Below are 25722 nucleotides of genomic sequence, written 5' to 3'. Positions count from 1 at the left end.
AAGTGAATAGGAGCAATTCTATGAGAAAGTGCTGTAGCTGGCTTGCAGCACCCACAGCAGCTGATTGATACCGATGATAAGGACCGGGCTATGCGGAAGCTCCAACAGGAAGTACAGCTAAAAAGTTCCCTAGCTAACCTGAGCTAGCAAGCTAGTAGGGCTGCGGTTAGGGTTTATGTGGGAGAGTAGCACGGTTATTAACGCTACACTGAATGACAACGCGGTTAAGAGGAACCGTATGAGGTAAGAAAAAAAATGGGGCGGTGTTCACTGTAGAAAGCCAGTCTGTCCGGAGCTCATGAGAGTGGGAACGACAGGGGTGTGTGCGAATGGTCACACAGTAGCTAACGCTGTTGTTAAACATAGGTACGACAGCGAGGTTACGATCGCGTTAATCAAATAAGGTGGCTGGGTAGAGAGAAGGTGAGTGGCAGTTATCATCTGGCTCTTGGATTTCGTTTCTGAGCTAATATGTACCTGATTTGAATTGGAAATCGGACTTAAACGCTGTGCTAACGGTACCGTCACGTTAGGTTGGGTGCATTCTAATCAGTCACATTTAACTCATGTGATTTTAGCTGCAGCGTTTAGTTTTCTAGCCTATAGCCAGAAAGCCGTTTTGTACTGTAACGTCAGCATATATTAATGGTGAATGGTGTTAGTCTTTGTCCGCTGTGGTTGTGACCACTCACCCATTCCTGGTAACTAACTGTAAATGTCTGTTGAAACCATGAGTCAGACTTTACAGCCAAGGACTACTTGTTTTAAACAGCCAACAGTTGGCTAACCCTGACAAAGCTGTGGGGGTGCTAAGTTGGGTGGAGCCCCCCATCCATGTTAGTAACAGTAAGGTATTGTCTAACTGATTTAGTTTTAACTAAATCAAAATCTGTTGTCAGCTGGCAGATTTGACTGGTGCTAAGGCCTGTACAAACGGCTCTTGATGAATAGTATTCTGATTATGTGTTGCATTGTATGACTTACCAGCTCAGCCTTAACTATTCTGATAATAAGTTGGTCTTCTTGACCTACTCACATATTGGTCTATTTACAAACCAAGTTGTGTATGAGAGACTGCAGAAAACTCATGCACAGTTATCTGCACTGATGAGGGGTGTGTGAAGAATTAATGAGAAGTAGGGCCAGTTTAGATTTTAAAAATTCTACAATTTCCCCCCAGCTGTGCCTCATCTCTCTAATTTTCCTGTTAATCAGCTAGCAACCCAGTCACCGAGTAGGTTTAAGAATAACTTGTAGTGAGAAGGCTGTAGTCTGAGGTTAGTGGGGTGCGTCTTTAGAAAAAGATTTGGATTATGGTTTTTGACACTTCAGTCAATTGCTGAGGTAAATGAATATCTGGGAAGAAGAAGGTCTACGAATGCCTATATGCTAGTCGTCATGACCGTTTTTTTTTGAGAAATTTAATTTTAGCCTCCACGAATCATAAACAAACAGCATATGTTAGGGCACCCCTTTGCCTCAAATCACTGCATGTCTAGATCTTGTATGATGTCTCTTACTGTTGTTTGACTTTTTCTTTAATTTTTTGGTTGTTTTGCTTTGTTGTATGTCAGTACAAGCAGATAAGGCTGTATAGGTGAGGACTTGACACAGAGCCCATTGAGTGAGGTAATACCAGTTTAGAAATGTTGTTCCAGTCAAAAATGCAACTAAGGCAACAACACTGCTTAATGCATGCTCAGTGACCTGAAAGATGGGATTTAAAGGGGTTGTTTGTCCATGCAGTAGTGACACCCCCCACCCCCACCTAGACACGCTTTCCCAGGAATGGGGTGTGGTATTAATATCAGAACAATAGAGTTTCACCAACAACACTGATACATTGGCTGACCAGTCATGAAAGGAATTGAAGTGAAAAATTCTGTTTTATGTTAGGGTAACAGACAAGGTACTTCCTCTATAAATACGTAAAACCCTTTGTGCTGTATTTCTTGTTCTTCTTATTTCTTATTCTTATTGTTTCCAATTCCAAGTATAAAGCAGCAATCAGTGGTGAGCCTGTTAATGATGTGGGGCCTTTACCAATACGTCCATTAAATTTGACTAACACAAAGTCACTTGTTGAAGTCTATATGATTCACTTTCCCCGACAGATTTTTTTTTTTTTCAAAGTTCAGACAGTTCCTGCCGTGGATCAGTTGCATGTGTCTCCCCCTTCCCCCCCCCCGCCCCCCTTTTCTCCAATGATACAACACAAACACACACACACAATTAGTCAGAAAGCAGGATTTTTTTTGTCACTTTATAGTTAAAATCTTTGCACCAGGCTTCCAAAATAAGTCAGAGGTGAAGGATAAATCTGGTTACTCTGCTGCTGCATGTACACGCCGATTTCAAGTATACAGGTTTCATAAGTCCATGTAAACACCATTCCCTGATTACCTGAGAAAGCTGATTCACCCTGGGTACCTAGAAATACCTTTGCTTTGTAAAGGGCAAAGAACAAAGACAACAATCATGCTTTTAAAGAAACAGTTGTAAAGGGTATATAACAGCTATTGCACCACATCATCTGTGCCTTCATGTGAATCTGTCTACAGAGAGACAAAACACAAACAGAAATTGTGGCACAGCAGAGCTTGGTGTTACTTTTTTCTTTTTGTTGTTTAATAGTAAATTTAGGACCTAGAATTCTGAGTCCCAGGTCCTTGTTTTTAGGTCTGAAATAGTCTCCTTGTTTCTGGGGCAGTTATTTTCCAACCAAGAGAATGAGTGCCACAGCCCTGATGGATTTAATGTCCTACAAGGTTGTTTGGCATATTACCCTTTCCCTCCAAACTGTAAAATTCAACTGTGCTGTAGTACCCAAACCAGGTTTGAAAAACAATTTCTAGCCTGTAGTCCAGCCATATGGACTTTCCCCAATGTATGTGATGAATGTTAGTGCACGGTGTAAAGGCTGCATGATGTCATCCATCACAGCTATAAAATAGAAATGATTAAATGCAGCCTTAAAACGGAAGAAGAAAAATAAGAGATAATTCACAATGATTGCGGTTTGCCACAGAACACAACTCTGTAGTGAGTAAATAAGCCAAACGTTAAGAACGTGTCCAGTTCCCACTTTCAGACATGGACTTAAACTCCAAAGAGGAAATTTAGAGCAAAGGGAAGAAGGGGGATAGAAGTGTTAAAAGGAATAAAGGTGATGTCATTGAGTTGTAGTGCCAAATATGTTCCTCAGACGAGGGACTCTCTCATCTCGAGGATCAGGTTTCAAGATGTATCTACAGCGGTGAGGCTGGCGCTGATCTCACTATAGTAAATCCCTCAGGACCTAATGGAGGAACAGATGGAATCTGACCATAAGTTATAATTGCTGTTGAATAATTGAGAGGACTGTTGTATTTGTCTCTTAGAAACAAGGTAGCTAAAGTAATGCAATAAAAGACTAAATCACAGTTTATGCACACCCTTTACAAGCACTGTCTTTAAAAAAAACTATTATAGATTCAAGTGTTGTCTTTGGTGTACTTGGTTGATACTCAGCTTTGCAAATCTCACTTAAAGCCAAGAGCTTTATCTTGATTGCAACAAGTCTGTTTTTGCATTAAAAGCACCCTCCATTGAACATGAAGATACACCTTGATACTGGGTTAATGAGTAGCCAGCTATTTTCTAAAAGGAAACAAAAAAACATCGGCTGTCATCAATCTTTCTTTTAGTTTTTTCTTTCTTTAGTATTTTTCCATTGCTGCAGACATCAGCCTGGCAGGATTTACTTGTCTGCACCACGAACCAGGGCAGTTCACCTCGCCATCTTTCTGTATTGATGCATACAGCACTTTTCTTAATTATTAAGTGGTATGGCAAAATGGAGGTAAAACTCTGTATATTTGTGTTTTTGTAACTCAATGTCAAATAGTTGTCTAGTAAAATTGGTAACAAAATAATAATATTGGTTTTAACTATTCTTAACAACAATAAATCTTGCATTTAAGGAAGTTGAAACAAAAAGCAGAAGCACTGCTTTTCCAGTAGTCCATTATGTCATGACATGATACCAGCGATACCTTTAGGAGCTGTTTGTTCTTTTTTGTCTTGTCAGAACTTGAAGTGTTGCCTGTGTACCCCAGCAAATAGCAATGAGGATGGAAAAACTTTTACTGGCTAGTTTTGGTTTTACTATCAACCGTCCTACATCTGCATTGCAATTTTCAAGGCTGTCTAGGTGATGACTACTGTAATGAGCATTATGTGCACAGTGGATATGTAAATGTAACAAATTTAGGATTTATTAGCAGTCAAACTTAAAGCCTTAATATAAAGTATACCCCTCAGCATAACTGGGACATTTAAGACAAAATTGTTGCTATGTAACCTTCATCACGTTTTAGAATAGAAATACTAGTTGCAACAAATACAATAAACAGATCATAATCATACCAGAAAATGTAATTGGCAGTTTGTAATTCTTAACACCTACAGCTCTTTTTTGTTTCAGTTAAAATTATGTTTCACAACCTGTTAAAGCTTAGAATGTTTGTTTTGTTTTGAGGGGGGGGGGGGGGGGGTTACAGCAAAAAAGTGTAAGTTAGGCAGGCAGTGTGTGTACACGTGTGCGCATGTGTTTGTCTATTTTGGGGTACAAGAAAAAGACAAGAACAGCCATGCTTTTGATGGAAGGTCGTGTTCAGGGCCAGTGGCCTTCAGGGAAATGTGTTTAGACAAAGTGAGAAATCTTGGTAGAGACATAGAAGGACCAAGATGTGTTTAATCAGCAGCATGTGTGAGGTAGATATTTGAAGCCAGTCTTTTTCTGACGTACTTAACATGAACATGTTATAAGTGATATCCCCCCGCTTTAAACCGGTGTCTTTCAGACACCAGTACAATAGTGTTTATAATCGCTGTACAGAGCCACGTGTTAAATATTCTAAATTGTTGCTGGCATCTGGGACTGCCACTATGTCGGCTCTGCATACATGGCCTAAGGACATTTTTGCACACTTTTCTCTAATTCCACAACAGATCATTTGCCAAGGCTTTTGTGTTCAGTATGCTCAATTTGCAGAATGCCTAGCAGCTGTTTGCTTATTTACTGTGATTTCTCTAAATCTAGGAATAGTCCAGACTAAATTTTAAGGGACACCGTGACTCACAATAATCCACCATTTTAATTAGTTTTTCTCACATTTAGGGGGTCAAGACAGCTGTTTCCCAGTAATGCTCTGAAATATTTCATAGTGGTTTGGCATTTTTATATTTAAAAAATGTTAATGTGCACAGATTGAATCAAACTGCAACTTTTGATATAAAACTGCTGCTTTAACATACTTTTTATTCTCAGTTGGTCCTGCTGCCATATCACTACCATCCACATTATGTTTTTAATAGTATCTAGCTCTTCCTGAAGGGTATTCATCAACACTTTTCCTAAATGCAACAAACTCAAAACCTGGTTATAATTACTGTGTAGTTTGGAACTGTGACAGGCCAAGTGTTTGAGTGTTCACCACTAATTGTCCAGCAAATATCTGACATACAAATGCTGCCAAGGAATGCAAGCCCTCTGACTTTTAGTCAGCTGGTCATTGTTGGTTTTATTATATGGGGTGTGGGTATGACTCTGCAGGGTTATACCTTTGTTATACAACAGAATCTTACATAAGAATTAATATTTTCCTTTCCTCTGTCTAACTGTTGTCTCTAATGTTTCTTTTGCTGCTCTTCAGATAAATACAAAATGGAGGACTCCAACGGTAGCAAGCCATTCATGGTGACATCATCTCTAAACTTCAAAGTCACCACCCCATCCTTTTACAACCAGCCAAAGAAGTTTGCCTCTGTGGCACCGCCACGGCCCAAAAGTCAGACACCTCCCTCAGCTCCATCACCAACACCAGTAGGCACAGGCGTTATTGGTCGAGTGGGGGATCTGCCTCCACCACCCCCATCGCTCTGCGATGGTATATGCATTATTTATGATATATTTTTTCTGACTTATTTCTTGTTTCTGCTCACTATGCGGCCCTCCCCTATCCCACCAAATGCTGCTTCTTATGCTAGAGCATAAAAGGGTTCAATATTGAGAATATGATAGAACAAGTCACCAGCATGGGACCTTGGTTACAATGATTCGCTGGCCCAAGAGATTACTGTATTTTTGTGCCTTATGGATATTTTGGTAAAATGTTAAGATTTTTATAGCTTTTGAATTGGGGATTACTGTGCTTAATAATTCATTCTAGTATGAATTTAAAGTTGTCTGAGCTGAATTGTGGACACATCTTAAATTAAACATGAATTTTAATGGTTAATCGGATTTTTTTTCATTCACTAGAAATGTTATAGAGTAATATTTTTAAGCTGGTCCTTGAACTATTTCCATTCCAGCCACTGTTTTCATTATATTCAAATAATCATTGGATGCCTGTTACATGCAACAAGTGTGGCAGTGCACTCACAAAGGCTGTGAAGACTGGTTTTATTTTTAATTGCTGTAGAAACACAGTCATAAATGATCAAGAATCGTGAGTTTAAAGAAACCTTTCTGTTACAGCTTCTAACCAATTAACCCTCCTGATTTTTATTAGACTTCCCACCCCCTCCTCCTCCTCCTCCACTGGATGATGATTTGCCAGCCCCTCCTCCTGAATGTCACACAACATCCACTGCTTCTGACGCCCCCCCTCCCGCTTTCCCTGCTCCTCCTCCAGTAGCAGATGACCTGCCCCTCCCTGCTCCCCCTGTGGGGAGTGCCTGTCCACCCACCTGTCCATCTCCCCCTCCCCCTCCCCCTCCTCCCCCCCTTCCTGCCTCTGGTACCAGTATCAGCAGTGCTGCTAAGAAGTCACAGGTGAGTCACAGTGGTTTTTAAGTTGTTTTGCTTGTCTGCGTGTTTCTTCCTAATGCTGTATGTAAATATAATATGATAAGTAGTTAGCACATCGTTTGGACATCGACTGATGTCCATGGCACTAAATACTGTGTTTTCACATTTTCCTACAAATTCTATTAGTATTACTCTCCAGTAAATCACCCAAGCAATATGCACTATTGTAAAAACTGACATCCAATGAAATGTTTATTGTAGATGTATTTTATTGGAGGACTGTAGTTAATTATTGCAATTAGTCTGTGGAACTGAAAATGCATTAATGTATGAAATTATAGTAGGTATTCTTAGCAAGTGTTAAATATTTTTAAAAAATGGCTTGGACATTATAAATACAGAGTATACCTCAAGTTTAAATTGGCAACAAATTATGCTTAATGTTTCTTTGGAAATTCAATTAATAAAGAATTTAATAACTGACCCTTAATGATTTAATTTCCATCTAACCAGAGACCTAACATTCAAATATAATTTGTTCATTCATCATTGTCCAACACATTAAGTTTGTTTGTTTATCTTTCATTCTGAGTGTCCCACCTCAGTAACTGTTCCTAGTAACTCTGCAAGTACCACAATTCTGTAAAACAGATGTGTTTTGATTTAAATGTATAGCCAGTTTTTTTAATCTTTACTCTTTCTGGGTTCATTTTCCTAGGTTTCATTGTATTTGTGTAAATCATTTTTAATGTCAATTTAACCCCCAAGTTAGAAAGCATGAATGAATGGAGGAACTACTACAACAAACAACATATTAAATACAGTTAGAAAGCTCTACTTGGTCATTCTAGATTCTAGAGAGGACTAAAGAGAAGGGAATTGACAGCACACTTTGACTAATATGAGGCTCATTGTGGAAAAACACAATAAGTCAGACAAGGAAAAAGGCAAAAATAAAAAAAAACAAGGCAGGTCAGTGGAAATAGTTTAGAGATGCCATGTCGGTTTTATTAGTTTGTCCTCATCTGTTCAGGTTGAAAGCGGTAAGTGAACTGCACACACACTGCAGACCGAAAAAGAGAACAAAAAAAAGTGAGGTAGCTTCTGATTCATGCTGAGCAAGGAGACACATACAGAGAGTGAGAGTGATGCACACAGAACTTAGCAGAGAGTGTGATGAAGCTGGAGTGTGCTGCCAGAGACCCAGTGAGAAGGCCATAAATGGAGTGTTTTTATCCAACTGGGAGGTACTGGATCAGGGCAGAATAATGTTGGCTCAAAACCACAAAATAAATGTCAGAAAGATTAAGCACTTCTGATATGGTCAAACTATGAATTCTTCCAATATTTACTTTAATCAGAGAACATAATTCAGTAAAATAAAAGTGTCTGCTTGCAGCATTTCTGCCTGCAGTGCTATTCACTAGATATGAATGTGTGGAGTTATAGCCTATAGTAAACAGCCCCACATTTAATTTGTTGATCTGTGCGCTTTGCTTTGAGGTAATTGAATGTCTAAAAGGCAACTTTGATTGTTGTATCCACAGTTACCAACACAGTATTCCTCACCATCAGTATCCAAGCCTTCAGCTCCTCCTATGACTGCTCCCAAACCAGCTCTCTCTTTCCTCCCACCTACTGAGATGGGAGACCGCCCGCCTCCTGCACCTTGGGCTGAAGAGCTCAAAGCCAGAACAAATCGACAAGCCATTCACAACTCTGCACCAAGTTCTGCTGCTCAGTCGTTTGCTAAGGCCCCAGCTGTAGCACCCAAATCTAATATTGGGGGGAGAACGGCAACATCAGCAGTTTCTCTAGCACAAAAACTGAACCAGAATCTGAATCAGATGCCCACCTCAATTGGTGGAGCACCAAAACCTTCCCCTCCCTCAGCCACCAGCTCTTTTCTGCCAACTCCTGCAGCACCCCCGACACCTCCTGCTCCGCCAAACAACATGGCCACTGCCCCAGCCTCTAATACCTTAAAGAGTTCTCCATTTGCTAGTCAGGTAAATGCGAACCAAAACATTCCTGCTGCTGTCAGTCCGTCTCAGCCGAAGACAATGGCATCTTCATCTTCCTCCTTTAACCAACCAAAGAAAACTCCACCTTCGACAATGGTATGTTCCAGCTTTTTTGTGGAGCGGGGTTACTTAGATTCTCTGTATTGCATGTACAGTATTTATTAAAAAAAAAAAAAATACAAATAGTTTTTAGTCAACAGATGAGTTTTATGCTCTTCTGGACATGAACAAAGGCAAACTGATCAATCAAGTGCACTATTTGCATTGTGTGTGTGTGTGTATGTATGTATGTATGTATGTATGTATGTATGTATTATCAGCCTTCAGCCCCTGACCCAGTTCCTATCCTGGGTGGAGGTGTTCCACTCAACATGAGGGAGGTGGAGGAACTTGAGAAAATGACTAAGGACTTCATTAAAAACATGGATACACACGCGCCAGTCATCACCTCCCACCCCACAGGTACACACACACACACACACACACACACACACACACACACACACACACACACACTACTTTCATACTACATACTACATCGGCCGTAGCTCAGTTATAAGAGCTTATAAGGCAGTTGACCATGGACCACAGGGTCAGTGGTTTCGATCCCCGCTACTGGCTACATGTTGAAGTGTCCTTGGTCAAGACACTGAACCCCAAGTTGCTCCTGGTGGGTCAGGTGAGCACCTTGCATGGCAGCCACAGCCATCGGTGTGTGTTTGAATGGGTAAATGGGAATCAACATTGTAAAGCGCTTTGGACAAAAGCACTATATAAGCGACTATTTACATCACTAATACTGCCATTCGTTCTCCTTTTTCCATTTGGAAAATTGTTAAATACACTTTTATTATGCCACTGCTTCAAATTGTATACATTTCCAATTTATAAATGTCAACATCTTTACAGTTTATTCAGTGGTGATTTGGATTTGTGTCGTCTTATCCGCTGTGACGATAGTAGACATTGGGCTATATGTATTGTAAAAACACACACTGTGTGTGTGGATGACATTAGTGTTTTTCTCCCTTATTAGGGAGTAACACCAGCATCATGGAGTAATGGAAGAATTTGTAATAAATATTTTCTTTTATATATTTTAGTATTTATTTGTTGTTGGTTTTTTTGTTTTTTGTTTTTTCATTTCAGAGGTGTGTGGGAAGTGTGGTGAGGCGCTGTCCCGAACTCAGCCGGCAGTGAGGGCCATGGATAAACTCTTCCACTCCAACTGCTTCTGTTGCATGAGCTGTCATCGCCCCCTGCAGGGCATGCAGTTCTATGACAGGGATGGTGCACCTCAGTGTGAAGACTGCTATGTGGTGAGGAGATAAAAGTACTACATATGTAATATGAACGATAGTGATTTGCGAACATTACTAATTCGAGCTAGTGATTATTACATACTCAAAACAAATAATGTGTTGTTTTTTTTAGGAATATTGTAGCTACGCACTAATATTATGGTCCAGTCACATTAAAATATGTTATTAATAAACAGTTATTATTAAAAGCAGCAAATAGTTTCAAATATTTTTTTATCTACATAGTAATGAACAAGCACCAATAATCCTTTGTGCTTAGCCCATGTTTTTCAAATTATCTTGTTTTAATTCCTTCTCATCCTACATTGCTTCTTTTCTACCTCCAGAATTCTCTGGCAGTGTGTTCCCGATGTGGGGAGAGAATCACAGACCGTGTGTTGAAGGCAGTGGGCCAGTGTTTCCATGCTCACTGTTTCCGCTGTTGCGCCTGCTCCTGCACACTGGAGGGGTCACCATTCATTACTGATGACAACAACAACCCCTACTGTGTCCAGGATTACCACAGGTACACTAGTCATGGTCTGGTGATTCCTTATTAACATTGTGATATATAGAATTATACACTCTGATTATTACTTATAAGAAGTGATTATTGATTGCAGCATGATAAAACACACACATTATGTAGAATTATTCTGAGTCAAGAAGTATTAATCAGGATTTCTCCTGACTTTTACTCGAAGCTATTTGGATTACAGCAGGAAGGAGGTAGCAATTGTCACATTACTCTGGTTTGATGTGGACCAGCAGAATCTTATTTTTTCATCTTCTGCTGTACTTTGATAAACTGGGGATGAAATAATTGGATTAGACAAAGCAGATTATGCCTCACTAAACTGGGCTCAGAAGAAAATAAATAAAATAAATAAAAAATAAATTTGATTTGTTTTCATTAGAATATATAGCTTTAGGTGTGACTATGAGTAAAAATATGTAACGTTTTCATTGCCCCCCCCCCCCCTTTTTTTTTTTATTTTTTTTGTTAAGACGTTTCTCCCCTCTGTGTGTGAGCTGCAATGAGCCCATTGTTCCAGCCCCAGGCAGTGAGGAGACAGTCAGAGTGGTGGCTCTTGACAAGAACTTCCACCTCAAGTGTTACCGTTGTGAGGTAAGACATTTAAACACAAAACTTCATCCAAATATATCACCTGGCATTTTAGCCTCAATCCAAAAAAGTGTCAAAAACCTAATAATGAATATATATATATTTATTCATTCTATAGGATTGTGCTCGACCTCTCTCCATAGAGGCAGATGAAAATGGCTGCTATCCATTGGATGGCAAAATCCTGTGTATGAAGTGCCACACCCAGAGAGCCAAGCGAGCTGCACAGTGATTGGCTGAAGCAGCATCATTCAGTTTAACTATGAACCAAATTGAAAAGCACAGGATTCATTCAGCTGCCATTTCGCCTTTGCAACAGGGCTTTATTTGATATATGTGCGAAGTGTGAATGTGCTGACAGACAATGTTGCATGCTGAAACAGTGTAGTAATCCCTTGTCTTTGTTTACCTCAGTGCAGAAGTAATGTACTGCATTGACATAGTTTCCCCTCAACTTTTATTAACAAACTTTAACTCTTAAATCTCCCATATAAGCCTTATGTGTGTGGTAGGTAATTGTGTTTACGCTATGTCAGCATATCTTGCACAAGGGCAATTTGGTCAAAAGCAGTCTAAAGATAAAGTTGCCTTTCTTTATCTCTTGCATCAATATTATCTGTAGCATCATGTAGTGAGATCTTTCCATCAAAAGACGTTCACTAGCTGGTCTCTTGTCTTATGAGTATTGTAATTATATCAGTGTTTCTAACTTAGTTAGTTATCATAGGGTGAAGAATATTCAGAAACTTTGTTTGAACACTCCAATGATTTCGAGCTAGTGATGTGTGGCTGTTGGCAGATCATATCTTAAATGATCTCCTTAGAAAGTACTCCATAGCAGTCACGCTACTCTGATAGTATTTTTGTCATCCATGGTTAAACAAGACTGCAGAAAAAAAATTAAAATAGTGAATGTGGCTCTTACTTTTTGCAACGTCAATCTGATAAATGCATGTATTGAAGTATGTCTTGTTGCTTTCTCTGTTTGTTTAAACATACTGTAGGGCAAGATTAGAACAAACGTTTCAAAACAAAAGCAATTTTCTTCTCAACAATATTTTAGAGCTGAATTAACAATGTTAAATGTTTTTAGATGCATGTTGTTTGTATGCACAAACAGAGATTTGCCAAACAAATATTTGCCAAGCATAGATTCTATTCTAGGGATCTCATAATTTAAGTGTTGTCAGCTGCATGGCTGAAAATGGGGCCTTTTATGTGATCATTGCACACTTTTTTATAGTTAAATAGACCAATTTAGACTTTTAAGCCCTTGCAATTCTATATTTTAGGTAGAAAGCATCTAGAAACATATGTATTTCAATAGAAAATTAACATAACAACAATAATACATGTACCTTCTTAAATTAAGTATTAAGGTTACAGATTTAAAAACACGGTGAACAAATATTTCCGAACTGTTGGCAAGATTGAGGTCAGTATAATTTTTACATGGGATTCAATATTTTATCCCCTTTTTGTGTTTTAGTTTTGTGGTCTTGGTCTGTTATATTATTAAAGTAAATACCACTATTTCATTTCCATTATTCATGTTTTTTACTGCAGTCTGTTCATGTTGGCTATATACTATTCTTATTGTACTGTAATGTCTTTCATTAATAAATGCTTAGTTATTGGTTTTTGTTTTTGTTTTAACCTGGCACTGTGCCTTCTCCACTTTTGTATTCCATTATTATTTTTGAATTCAGCCTGACTTGCAGCTACATAAATTCACCCCTCGATAAGAAATGTGTTTGTGTTTGCATCATTCTGGTGCAATATAACACCAGAATGACTAACAATACAAGGCAATGGTGATTCAGCATTGCATGTTAACTGTGGTGGTGGGATTTCATTTGGTATTATATCTTTTGTTTGAACCAACTTCCCCACCTCTGTGGTCCAGCCTCTGTCATCACCATGTCACAATATACATACGATGATGCCTTTTTAAGTTTCTCTGGCATTTTGTAATGTCCTGTTGTATTACATGCAGATGCCTTGTCCTTTCATAAAACTATTTTATAAATTCCTGTTTAATATGTGTGAATGTGTACATGTTTAAAAAGATTATTTAGGCTGCCCCCTCCCCTGGGGCTGTACCAAAAGATAAATACTAAATAGCAAATGTGTTTTCTTCCTCACCTGTGACTGAACCAATTTTTAAAGGCATAAACTCACAGAACACTTCATATAAAAGCACTCAACTAGTGTATTTTGCGTCACAATTCTAAAAAGTCTGTAATGTTTGTGCCACCATATTCTCTGCTGGGTAGCCTGCATGTAACAACCATAAAACTTGTTTCCCCCCCCAACCTTCAATGATGTGCTACACTTACGTGACTAACAGGACGCCAAACTGCTCTATCAGTTGTTACCAGCCATATGTTTCACTGATAATGACGACAGTGGACGCATGCGTGTGTATCTAAGTGTGTTTACTTTCCAGGAAGAAGTACTTGCCCTCATTCACTGCACACAACATTTACACACTCAGAAGACAGTTTTGGCCTTATTCAACATGAGGTAACAATGTGTAAACAAAAGCAACATGTTGGAATAAACTTACCAGTCACAGCAATCTGTTTTCAAATCCTTTGACCCAAAGTACTTCATGTTGAGTTTTTTCTGGGTTCACAATCTACATTTCTATCCCCACAAATGTCCCAGAGTAAAACCATAGTCTGCTTGATTATCTGGGTTCTAGAGAGAGTAAGACGTAGCCTGCGGTGCTGTTTTTATCAGTGTCAGATGAGGAGAGAAGTGAGTGATGAAAAGAGATAGAGAGCTGAAATGACAGCTGTTTGACGAAGGGACAGCCAGAGGGGGTGCATATGTAAAACATCAAATGTAAAAAAAAAAAAAAAAAACAAAAGCAAAAAAAAAACAGAATGCAATACGCTACAGAAACAAAGAGGGAAACATCTATATTTTAAAAATGAGGGAAACTCCAGTACAGCTTGAGGTAAGGTCTCAAAAACAAAATGTTGGACATGTTGCTATGAAGTTGTGTTTACTATGTTGTGTTATGCTACACAGGATAACAAGGTTGAAATAGTAGCAGAGGCATCCATCCTAAGAATTAGTATTCCAAAAGTTATGTAGTTTTTTTAGTGAGGTTTGCAATATGCTTGAGTTGTGATTTCTGTACCGTTAGATGCCAAAATGACAACAGATGGTTTTAATCAGCACTTTTCATTAACTTTTAGAAATGTGGGAGTAAGACAGCTGACCAGCAGAAAACCTGCTTCTGCTAGTCAGCCCCAGTACTAACGTGAAGTGTGCTCATGTGGCGACAGAAAAAATTTAATTGGATCTTTGTAGAAATATTAGTAGCCTTTAACGTTTGTTCAGAGCAAAGGGAATTACCTTAGACATTAAGAGTGTGTGATTTAGGGAGTGATGGATGCTCTTGAATGTTTACAATCAGTGTCAGGTCTTCTGGGGTTGTTTTGGGTTACCTTTGACTAAATATCTATGACGAACAGTAGATGCAGCTGATTCTAGTTTTGGATCAAGAGAGCAAAGAGGGTTTATAGGTGGGAAACGGATGGAAGGAGTTTAAGTCACACAAACTACTCAAGCATTTAATGTTGCGACAGGAACAGTGGAACAGACATCAAGGCAGGACATTTGGTCGACAGTGCCCACTTGATAATTGTGATGCTCATCTGACTGTGTCAGCATGGATAGTGTGAAAATGTTGAAAATGAAAAAAATCAGTAACTGCTCATAAACTCATTTTTTACTATGGATTTTAAAATACGAAATGTCCCAGCTGTTCTCTGATTCTATATCATAAGCCACCTACTCATCAATTATCAGTTTGCTTCCTCTTAATTTCTCTGTCCCTACCAGCATTTTAGTACACAGTATTGTTACCCAACAGGACATCAGCAGATTAAGGATACACAAAATATATTCAGTTTACTATTACGATAAATGTGGTAGTGGAAAAAATGTATATAAGTTTATATAGATAATTATCGGGATATAATTCAAGTCATTTTTCTTTATATCAAGATGTTGACAAAACCTTCTGAACTATATAATGATAAATACTAAATACTAAAATACTAAAATAAAACTAAATGATACCATATAGCATAATCCTAACTCAAATATTTTATTTAGGTAAAAGTAGCAATACTGCAGTGTAGTAGTACTCCAGCAGTCTTGCATTAAAGTGTTACTTCAGTAAAAATATAAATCTATTATCAGAAAAAAGTCTCAAAATGAAAAATGCATGGACATTGGACATTGGATTTACTGATGAGTTATTTGTTATTTGTTAAGTTATTTGCAATTAAGACGGGGTTAACTATAAATATAATTATGGAAACATTTCATTTGTTTGTTTGGAAATGTATGGTCTGCTGTTACTTGCAAAGGTGGCTGTAATGTCCAATGTAAAGACTTTATATTGAAAGAGACGTAAACAGGAAAATAATAGGCTATTAAAGAGTTTGCTAGCAATAAAGAATAGAAATTAAATGCCAATTCTAATTAAATGTAATTCAGTGCAGTCATTTAGTAAAAAGTAGAAGTTGTCCAAATTCGTGGATATTCCGCATATATTTGTAGAAGTTACAGCTACGTTTCCACATTTTTGGTGCCAAAACCCGGAACCTTTAGATTAATATTAAAACAGACAATGGCAGCAATTACTTCACGAGCTAAAGAGGACAAAAAGAAAATGACAGAGCATATGCAGAGACTCAAAGGGAGTTGGACTTGTAAAGGCATCTGCAAAGAATTAACTGTGGGCAATGGAAGAGGAAGTGTGTAAGAGGGATGTCAGTTGTCACCATTTACTAGAGCTGCTGTTCAGGTTGTCACTCCCGTAAAACAATCTTGTGAAACTTCAGAGAGAAATTGAAGATTAGATGCCGTTGGACACACTGGAAAGGGACAGGATAAAAACACTGGAATTAATAGCTGCTGACTACTACTGAAACACTGTGTCTAGCAGAGTGGAAAGACTGTCTTACTCTTTGGTTGCAAAGTGGGGCTGGAAGGTGCAGGGAGAAAAAAATAATTTCTAATAGATTGGCACACATCAAGGTTTTCCTACAGATATCCATTGCAGTAAAACATACAAGCCTTTTAAGGTTAGAGAAAACCCTGCATGCCAAGGACGTCAAACCGTGTACACCGAGCATGACTCGAGTGTTGTCAAGCCCATTGCTGCTTGCCGCTACAACATGGAAACACCAGATCAATTATCTGCAAACAGTAAAAAAATCACTGTACGTTGATGAATTTATTGCTACTTCCTCCTACGTTGAAGAGGCTCATGCACTGACACCAAACTTAAAGAATATCTTGTCTGTTGCTAGCTTCCCATAATTGAAGGTAAAGTGGCAGGCATGGGAATTCAAATTGAATCGGCTGCTCAAAGCACGTAGATGTGTGTTAAAGCAGGTTACCTCCAAGGACAGACATCAAACAGAAAAACTGTGACCAGACTAGTTATGTCTAAGTCAAGAGTTGTACCCATTAGGAAACTCACACTGACTAGGCTTGTGTATCGCAGTAAGAATGGGAAACATGTGGTCAGACTCCATGATAAGAGGAACACAAAGATATTGATGTTGGAGGCTGAAAGATATTTGATTTGGGAGGCACAGAATCAAGGTTGAAGGTTACTTATAAAGAACGCAAGGTGGGTGTTATCTCCAATGTAGAGACGAGAGTTACATAGAGATGTAAACGGATAGTAAAAGTGTTAAGTTAAACTTTGCAACATTGGAATGGAATGCTGAATTGAGATCAGATTTTTAACTGAGCCACTAGAAAAAACATCAAAGTTTCTTACTACTGCAATTAAATTTCTCTAGTTGGGGTCCCTTTTCCCCATCTCTATTAAATGTGAACAATTTAAACAACTTTTATCCAAACATATGTAGCCAACCTTATTTTATCACTGCACAAGACACTGGCATACATCACAAGATGGCTCCCATGTCCCCCAAAAGTTAACATAGTGTTGTGTAACATAAAAACCGTATCACTTGACCTAATATTATCCTCTTTTACTTGTTCACCTCCAGCCTCAGCTACCAATCCAGCCAATGTTGCAGCCAGAACCCGAGAGGGGACTGCAGCCTCTGTTCCCGCTGTCACCCGTCACCCAAGATCCCTCTGAGATCCAGCAGCAGGCCCAACCCCAGACTGAGATACAGCTGCCAGAGTCCCCTGAGAACCAGCACCAAGAAAGGCCAGTGTGGATAAAGCCTCTAAGGCTGTTTCTCATCTTTTTAGGATTGTCTTTTTGTGGGATTCTAGGAATCATTCTAGGACAGTATATGAAGCAGAGTGAACAGGCGGGCACTGGTAGGTCCTTAGTGGGAAACACTTTTGCTGCAACTTGACACAATAAATTCTAAATTTGCCATTTTGTCTTTGTCCATTTTGCCCTTTTTGTCTCACTTTTTTGCATAGTGATTCCATGTCTGTCTCAGGCGTGTCACTCAGCCTCGGCCCATCTGTCCATGTCTGATGATCCTTTTACACAGCCCTGTGACTACTTCTTGCTCACGTGTCGATCTGACAGATTCTCACCAGACATTGGGGCCAGACAAAGAGGTCAGGGCATACCTGGACATCCACAAAACCAGAATGAAAAGGCTGCGGGGGAAAATAGGATAGGACAAAGTAACAAGGGAAGAGACAGAAGGCTGAAAGAGAAAAAAGTAGTGCAAAGAAAAACTGTGCTTCTGCAGTATCTCAGGGAGATTTTAGGTAGGGGTCTGCATTAAAAATAACATCTACCACACACTACATTGCATTGCTTTGTCCAAGCACTTTGAGATCAGGTTACATCACTGTATGGTCTGACTTTTGTTTTTCTGTGTCTATCAGAATCCAATAATAAATCGGCTAGTTCAGCAGTTCAGAAAGCCAAGGGATTCTACAGTTCCTGTTTGGACACGACATCTATAGAAAGTGCTGGAGTAGAGCCCTTCCTCACACTCATCCAGAAGGTATACAAACAATTTCATGGTTCCACATTCTCAAAAGTGAGTCTTAAAACCACTGAATAACTTTGCACTTGACACCACGGGCTAGAAAAATGCAATCTCAAGTAATAGGCATTTGATGTTTATTGCTGTCTGAGATGGCAGATGCATTATTTTTCAGGAACACATCTAGTAAATAGTTTTGTTTGTCATTCTACTTGTGGCTAACTCTCCTGATTCTGATCATCCCTGTTTGTTTCCAATCCCTCTTGTTCTGTGCAGCTGGGAGGTTGGGCAGTATCAGGCCAGTGGAATCAGACTGACTTCAACTCCACCCTGAGCCTGCTTATGAGAGACTATGCGACCTTTCCGTTCTTTAACCTCTACGTGGGCAAAAACCCAAATGAAACTGCCCGTGGGATGACCAAAAGATACATACAGGCCAGTATTCATTAGTATATTTTCAAAGTCCATCATCATAGCACAGTTGGTTTTGGTGTATAAACTTTACGCAAGCATACTCTCCGTCAACAGATTGATCAGCCAGAACTGTTGATCCCCACTGAATGGAACAGCATGACACACAAATCTCGAGTTAAAACTCAGGTGGATGACATAGCCAGACTCCCGAATGGTTCAAGCAATATCTTTAAATGAATACTACTAACGTCACTATATCAACCTCCTATGTTCTTTTCATCCAGACACTACGTCCCTTCTTGGCATCATGTGAGACGTACCTGGCACTGTTGGGGGCTTCACCCAGCAGCAGCATGACCCACGTGGGGCCTTTCATATCTCTGTCCTCTGAGCTTGCAGTTGCTGCCGCCCCCTTGCAGTATCGACTGACAAAGGGACAACTCTATCAGAGAATGACCATCAAAGACCTACAAGTACAAGAGAATGCTGTTATCAATGTGCAAACAAATAGTGTCTGAAGTCACTGTAATAACACATTCTTGTAAATGCTCCCACAGAGCAAGGCCCCTGCTATTGACTGGCTGCGCTGTCTGCAGGCTGTCTTTCATCCGTTGCCACTAACTGCAGAGGATCACGTCCTTCTGCATAACTTACCCTACATTGTGCATATGTCCCCCATCATTGGGAAATGGCTCAACAAGGATGAGCTAAGCAACAGGTACTGTAAGTGACACGGAATAACCAACAATAAAATATGTATAAACATTTTCTCTTTGTAAACCTTTGGTGCCTCATTTGATTCCACACAGAGGTCCCCTTCAGACGTACATGGTCCTGAATCTGCTGCATACCCTAATGCCTGCTCTGGACTCCAGGTTTTCTGAAACAGCTAAGAATTTATCCGTGGCTCTGGGAACCACTGAAGAGGTGAGTCATAAACTATAATGTTTTTGTTATAATGTATTTTTATTTTTATTTTTTTTTTGTCCTTTCGGCTTATCCCGTGAGTTCAGGGTCGCCACAGCAGATCATTGTCCGCATGTTGATTTGGCACAGTTTTTATGCTGGATGCCCTTCCTGACACAACCCTCCCCAATTTCTTCCGGGCTTGGACCGGCACTGCACAGCTGCGGATTGTAATTGGCTGTTGGGGGTTCTGTGTCTTATCCAGATACACTTTGACATATAGCCAGGACCAGGGATCTAACCACTGACCCTGTTGTCCGGGGACAACTGCCTTACCAACTAAGCTACAGCTGCCCCTAATGTATACTGTTTATAATAAAGAAAAAATCCTATGAACTGATTTTTTTGAGCGACATCTTGTTTCTGGGACTCTTTACCAGGTAGTTCCTCGCTGGAAACACTGTGTGCTGGAAACTGAGAGAGGATTTGACTCCGTTCTTACACACCTTCTCAGTGAAAGGCCACCACACAGAGAGGTGAGGAGAGACTTGATAAATAAATCATTTTATATTCAGTAGGGACCAAAGTCATAAGGCTGATATGTAGAGCATTTAGGATTTGTATTCTTTAACAGGTGGAGGAGATTATTCAAAATATCTTCACCTCCTTCAAGTCCAAATTACATGACCTCAAGTGGACAGATCAGAAGTTGTTCCAAGTTGTTATGGAAAAGGTAACATAGGAAGCAGGAGCTGTGCAAAATTGTGTTATTTTAATTTGTATTCTGGAGCCATTTTGCTATTAATTAGGCTCTGTTTTGTTCCAGGTTCAGTCTTTAATTCCAAGACTTTGGACCACAAAAGACATCTCCAGTAAAGCTGAGATTGACCTGCTTTTTTCTAAGGTACATTACAGACCCTCCATGGCCCTAAGGGATCAGATGTAAAAATGTTAACCAACTTGTTTGATGCCCCACTTAGATCGAAGATTTTTGTCAAATAATTTTGTATAAGACAAATCTCTTATTTATTTAATGAAAATCAAAAGTTAAATAGCCAGTTTAATATCCTCTTTTTCTAAAAATTACTTTTACTTAAACTTGAGTTTTATTCATTAATATAACAGTGGTCACTGAGAGCATGTAAATTATCAATATGTTTTCAGATTACGTCAGTGTGTAAACCAAGGCCTTTAGTTGCAATGGGCAATGCAGCAAGATGGAGGAACATCACTGACTACATAATCTGTGTGATTTCAGGTGTCAGTCAGCACTAGCTTCTTCTCCAACTATGTCCAGTTACTGTCCCTATGGCAAAAGAGACGCAGTAAACTCTTGAGTGAGCAGACTGAGGCAACTGATATGTGAGTGTCTGCCTCTGTTCTTTAAGTTGGGGAATATGAATGTTTTGAGCCTTTATTTAACCTTTTCACAATTCATTTAGACTTTCAGTCACACCATTTGTCCTGGACAATGAGCTCCTCTTTCCCATGGGGATGTTTATCCCTCCTTTATTTCATCCAACCTATCCAAGGTAAAATGTTGCTTTAAATATTCTATTGTTCTTTTATTGAAAGCGTTTTGTCGTTTTATATTTTCTTCTGGTTCGCTAATGTCACTGGAGCACAGAAAAAGATTGTCGAAAAAAGTGTGACAACAGCTAGTACTAGTGTTAGTGATCACACTACCAAGTATGGAAAGGATTTAAAGACAGAATGGTAACTAGGGCCAACAACAACAGTGGATGGTATAGTGGACACCTCCACATCCTCATTTGCTCTGCTGCCATCTGGGTGACAGTATGTCCCTCCTCAGCTCATTTAAAATAGATCAGAATGGTTCTTTGTCCCATACGCTATCCACTTTTTAAATAGGTAATTTGATCAATTGATCAGGATACTCAGCTGGTCTGGGTGTGGCTTTAAATATATAGTGACGTTTTTACTGTGTCTTTGTGACATAATGCCTTGTGACTATGTAGCAAAATAATTTCTCCACAGGGACAATGAGGTATCTACATTGTTATACTTTTTAAAATTTAAAAACATAACTAATGGTTTTTCATAATGTACTAATGACTAAACAATTTATTACACTGTTTTTCTTTTCCATAAACAGGGCAATGAATTATGGCGTAATAGGTTTCCTTATCGCCAAAGATATCCTTCACCTGCTTCTTCCTAACAGTAAGACAAGTTCTCATTTCTTCTTGATGTTTAGGTAACATGCACATCAACTTATCTTAATATGTCTTCAGTCAGTTTTCTCTCCACTCCACTATCAGAGTGTTTATTTTAACCTCATGTCCACATTTCTTCTACGTTTTAGTTTACTCTCAGAGTGAGACGGTGCACGTTGTGGGCGAATGTGTGTGGGCCCATTATCTCGCTGTGACAGAAAGCAAAGCAAGCATAGGTGGAGCGCTTTCTCTGTCAACAGCGCAGCGCCAGGAGGTGTGGGTGCAGTATTCTGCACTGCAGATAGCACTGCAGGTGAGGAACCATGTTTAGGCTTTAGTCTCTGTATGTGACAACATTAAGCTCATACATTCACATTTTGTTCTTGCTCTTCCCTCAGGCTTATCACCAGAGTCTGAGGAACAACCCTGCTGACACCTCCATATCAGGATTTTCACACACTCGTCTGTTTTTCTCATCTTTTTCTCAGGTGATATTCTTTATTTACTCTAGTGAAACATCTATCCACTTTATTCTCAAGACTGATTTCATATCTTTGATGTGTTTTCCTCAGATTAACTGTGACTCTGATGCATACCAGGACTTAATGCCCTTGGAGCCCTCCTTCTTGATTACAGTCATGTGTGTTAAATCTGACTTGTGTCCTACAAGCCTACAGTGTCCCAATAAAACCCAACAGCATTTATTACAAAAATGCTAAACACCATCTACTTAAGATCAGCAGGACTTTTGCCACTAAATACGTTGAAATGTCTGACAAAGTACACATTTGTGAAAGAAACACAGTATGGATGTTTGCAAACAGTTTTTTCAACATGCATGTACAACCCAAGTAAGTGATATTTTTGTATTGTCCTTAGTTGTTAAAGTGTTTGTTTTCACTTCAATAATGGAACATTCAATGTTTATCTTTTACTGGTGGAAAGAGATCCTGATCCTTTCCTTGAAACATGAGTAAACTTACAGGTTTAATGTTGACAATATATAGAATTTTATAAGATCACCACGTAAAATTCTCCATCTGTAAAGTGGGAATTGTAACTATCGAATAAATGTAAAGGAGTAAAACCCACTTTTAAGTGGTATTTTGATCATTTACTTGAGTAAAAGTATTAATCCAAAGAGCAAAAGTTTACACGTGACACAAAGAGTAACTTGTATAAACTACAAGAAGTTTAATGTTTAGGCCCAACAGTAAAGTAAAGAGCATGAAAAGAGAGTAAATAAAATATTTGAATAAAAAAAAAAAAAAGAAATAATTTCTAGTGGTGGAAAGGCAATGACCTGTAAGGTAGAACATTACTGCTTTAATGCCCCACATAAGTTTTAAAAAAATAATGCGAAACAATAACCAAGACAAGAACGAGAATAAAACTCGACAATATCAGATCACATGGAGACGGACTTAGAACTATAAGAAAAAGTTAATTATTCTTTATCTCCAATTTTTTCATCTATCCAAATTAAATAAGACTTATACATTTTAATGAAACCATATCGATCCATAATGCAAAGCTAAAGAATTGGTACAATTGGTAATGGAACACAGTGGGCCATACTTCTGCATGGAAAAGGAACAGTGGGTACAAAAATGCAAGTATATTCCACATGGTGGCCAAACATTTTTATACTCCTATACATGTCTGTAATCCACACAGAATTAATATTTGGAGCAACACATCCTAGTTCACTTAAAAATGTCCATTTTTTTCCTACTGTCTCAGTAGTCCATTAAATTCCACAATGTCACAGGACACCCCACACCTCCTCAAAGGCAGAACACATCTTGGCACAGGTCAGTGCTGCAGAGAGGGGGTAGTTACTGATGGAGACCGTTTTCTCTGTGTAGTCCACATTCACCTAATAAAAGACAGAGAAATCAGTACCACAGACATTTCACACTTACAGCAGTGAATCAGCAACCATCTAGAGTCATTTCTTACTGCTCCATGCGCTAATGCTCCAATCACCACTGCTGCCGGTCCCTCTGGGACCAAAGACCGGGGGCAGACAGCCTCTCCTGCCGAGAATGAAGTGGCAATTCGAGGACACCCAGGTGGGAGGTGGTCAGAAACTGGGTTTTTAATCATCCTCAGAAGTTTCTGTGGACCATCCGCTGCCCTGACGCTCAGCTTGTGCAGCAGCTGAACTGAAATAGAACGGGGAAGAAAGTGAAAAACCAGGACCATTTTAGGACGGAATGAAGTTTACTGCGACACGGACGGGTAGGATTGTTTTGTCATTGCCTCAATACTGACCCTCTCAACATATCCTGCATAAACACAAAACGTATTAAAAGTAGTTTACCCATAAGGCCACAGAAGCGAGTGAAGGTTCTTGGGATACGGGTCTGTGGGTTGATCTCTATTAAGGCATTTTTCTCTGTGTGGATGTAAACTTGCAGCAGGCCTGCTCGATTCAGAGGACTGTCCATCAGCATAAGCAGACACTGATAAAACAAAATGAGTCATTAATATTTTGTTTGTGCTTAACAAAATACCACTTTCAGGACTTGTGACTTCTCTCTAATCAGTAACCACTGAACAAAATAATAGACTCAATGAGAGTGAAGCAGCATAAAACAAAACTAATTGTAAAACACACTGACAATGCAGACATTTCATGAAATATAAGTAGTATATTGTCATTTAGCTAATATAATGAAAACATAAAATTTTACAATTTTTTTGTAGAAGGGAATCGAAATGGTGGTGTTCTACAGAAGCAGCTCCTTAGGCAGGCTTTATCTTATTACTTAAAAGCAAACAAACAAAAAAACCCAACAAAAACACTTTACAACTATTTTTGCTTTTTGCAAATTTTACAGCATATTCAATAAAATGTAATAGTGCTATCACTTTAAAAAGTACCAGATTATGACAATACACTGCTGTGGTCCATCTCATAACAACATAACCAACCAGCAAAAATGACTGGAACTAAACTTTTGAAGCTGTCAACAACAATAATATTTAAAAGTTTTAAAAGTCTAAATATATATAATGCAACAGCCATAAACTAACATTTCTAATATAATTGTGGCTGACATATGAAGTGAGAGTGTTATTAACAATAAAAATGTACCTAGCAGTCGCTCTGGTATGCAAACTATGTTGAGTCTATCTAAATTAACTTAACAATCTCTTTAGCCTAAATGTAAATACATTCACTTATATACTGGCTCTTACTCTACTTACTCTATTCTAAAGATTGCAAATTAGGAATATGGGATATTGGCAGATCAATACTGCGGTATACTACTCTAAAACAAATACTTACCTGATGTGTGATGTCTGGTCTTATATGCCCTGGATCTCTTCCACTTTTGACGATAATATTTTTGTGCTGGTCACAGTTTAAAAGTTCAAATGTTTTTCCCACCTGTAAATTGTAAGACATATAGGTACCTTAAAATCGCAGCATGAATTAAGTATTTGAGTAACGTTATACGATTTATTACCAACTTCATTTCCAGCAGTAGAAGATACGGGCTGCATCACAACAAGACACTAACATAACCCAGTAGTTTTACCTTCACTGTTTCTAGAGAAGCCCCTTCCAGAATAACAACAAGTCGCCTCTCTGACATTCGATCATGCAAACTACGGAGATATTTAGCTGGTTTGGGTTCATATTCGTCCAAATGTTCCATACCACGCTTCTTCTCCTTAGGAGCCGCCATGATTCCTTCTGCTGGACCGGCGCAGCTTTAGTGCGTCACACGTCAAAAGTGCGCGTTCATGAGTGGAAGACGAGAAATTAAAGAAACTTACATAGCCTGTTAGCTCTGGTTCACTGCATCTTTAGATACAGATACAGGTGTACAGGTATTCACCTGTGTCTACATGCTCCCCGGTTCAACATCTTTAATGCGTTATCAGGTGTTTTATTGTTGTGCTGTTTAGTATTAAATCTTAAGCTGATGATCTGGGCACAATGTAGATATTCTTCCTTTAAAGATCAGTTTGCAGAGTTTCTACAAAGTTTCAAC

At 39.0% G+C, this 25722-nt stretch overlaps 4 protein-coding genes across 12 annotated transcripts in view; 2 read left to right on the top strand and 2 right to left on the bottom strand.

Moving 5' to 3' along the window:
* Positions 1-12883, top strand: part of zyx (zyxin) — a 13396-nt gene extending 513 nt beyond the window's left edge. For 2 of the 4 annotated variants that reach the window (XM_067511638.1, XM_067511636.1), the window contains 8 exons: positions 5697-5930; positions 6558-6820; positions 8344-8916; positions 9141-9282; positions 9970-10139; positions 10469-10647; positions 11130-11250; positions 11366-12883. In XM_067511638.1, the coding sequence (XP_067367739.1) occupies positions 5708-5930; positions 6558-6820; positions 8344-8916; positions 9141-9282; positions 9970-10139; positions 10469-10647; positions 11130-11250; positions 11366-11479 (1785 nt within the window). In that variant the 5' untranslated portion in view covers positions 5697-5707 and the 3' untranslated portion in view covers positions 11480-12883. Of the gene's footprint in view, positions 1-90; positions 244-299; positions 424-5696; positions 5931-6557; positions 6821-8343; positions 8917-9140; positions 9283-9969; positions 10140-10468; positions 10648-11129; positions 11251-11365 lie in introns of those variants that run through there. The other 2 variants (XM_067511637.1, XM_067511639.1) reach the window with 2 other exon arrangements.
* The window catches only part of fam131bb (family with sequence similarity 131 member Bb), a 42248-nt gene extending 28303 nt beyond the window's left edge, over positions 1-13945 (bottom strand). For all 5 annotated transcript variants that reach the window (XM_067511644.1, XM_067511646.1, XM_067511647.1 and 2 more), the window contains exon 1: positions 13817-13945. The gene's annotated coding sequence lies outside the window, so the exon portion shown is untranslated. The remainder of the gene's footprint in view (positions 1-13816) is intronic.
* A 38-nt stretch (positions 13946-13983) lies between these two features.
* kel (Kell metallo-endopeptidase (Kell blood group)) lies at positions 13984-23016 on the top strand. 2 transcript variants are annotated; one of them, XM_067511634.1, is made up of 18 exons: positions 13984-14212; positions 17301-17583; positions 17692-17835; positions 18112-18233; positions 18492-18650; positions 18744-18815; positions 18914-19102; positions 19187-19347; positions 19439-19556; positions 19976-20071; positions 20170-20268; positions 20362-20439; positions 20794-20897; positions 20978-21067; positions 21652-21719; positions 21862-22025; positions 22111-22200; positions 22285-23016. In XM_067511634.1, exons 1-18 carry the CDS (start codon positions 14186-14188, stop codon positions 22429-22431), a joined length of 2211 nt encoding a protein of 736 aa, XP_067367735.1. In that variant the 5' UTR covers positions 13984-14185; the 3' UTR covers positions 22432-23016. The 2 variants fall into 2 exon arrangements, with proteins under 2 accessions (XP_067367735.1, XP_067367734.1); XM_067511633.1 differs by having other exon boundaries at positions 17692-17991.
* emg1 (EMG1 N1-specific pseudouridine methyltransferase) lies at positions 22883-25451 on the bottom strand. Its single transcript, XM_067511650.1, has 5 exons — positions 25264-25451; positions 25011-25112; positions 24039-24180; positions 23675-23880; positions 22883-23591 (listed from the first exon to the last, which is right to left on the bottom strand). Exons 1-5 carry the CDS (start codon positions 25411-25413, stop codon positions 23478-23480), a joined length of 714 nt encoding a protein of 237 aa, XP_067367751.1. The 5' UTR covers positions 25414-25451; the 3' UTR covers positions 22883-23477.
* Between the last annotated feature and the right edge of the window lie 271 nt (positions 25452-25722).

This window comes from Channa argus, chromosome 7 (assembly GCF_033026475.1).
Source record: "Channa argus isolate prfri chromosome 7, Channa argus male v1.0, whole genome shotgun sequence".
NCBI classification, from domain to species: Eukaryota; Metazoa; Chordata; class Actinopteri; order Anabantiformes; family Channidae; genus Channa; species Channa argus.
Note: the sequence above shows the minus strand (reverse complement) of the source record. Positions and strands in the feature narration are given on the sequence as shown.

What these genes read in the sequence shown, in the direction of transcription:
- kel (XM_067511633.1), top strand. Translation starts at nt 14,186, where the DNA reads ATGAGGGAAACTCCAGTACAGCTTGAG. An exon ending in GAGTGAACAGGCGGGCACTG is followed by an intron (nt 17,584 to 17,691) that starts GTAGGTCCTTAG and finishes TTTTTTGCATAG; the next exon opens with TGATTCCATGTCTGTCTCAG. An exon ending in TTTTCTCATCTTTTTCTCAG is followed by an intron (nt 22,201 to 22,284) that starts GTGATATTCTTT and finishes TGTTTTCCTCAG; the next exon opens with ATTAACTGTGACTCTGATGC.
- emg1 (XM_067511650.1), bottom strand. Translation starts at nt 25,413, where the DNA reads ATGGCGGCTCCTAAGGAGAAGAAGCGTGGTATGGAACATTTGGACGAA. An exon ending in CTTCTCTAGAAACAGTGAAG is followed by an intron (nt 25,113 to 25,263) that starts GTAAAACTACTG and finishes TACAATTTACAG; the next exon opens with GTGGGAAAAACATTTGAACT. An exon ending in TCGCTTCTGTGGCCTTATGG is followed by an intron (nt 23,881 to 24,038) that starts GTAAACTACTTT and finishes GTTCTATTTCAG; the next exon opens with TTCAGCTGCTGCACAAGCTG.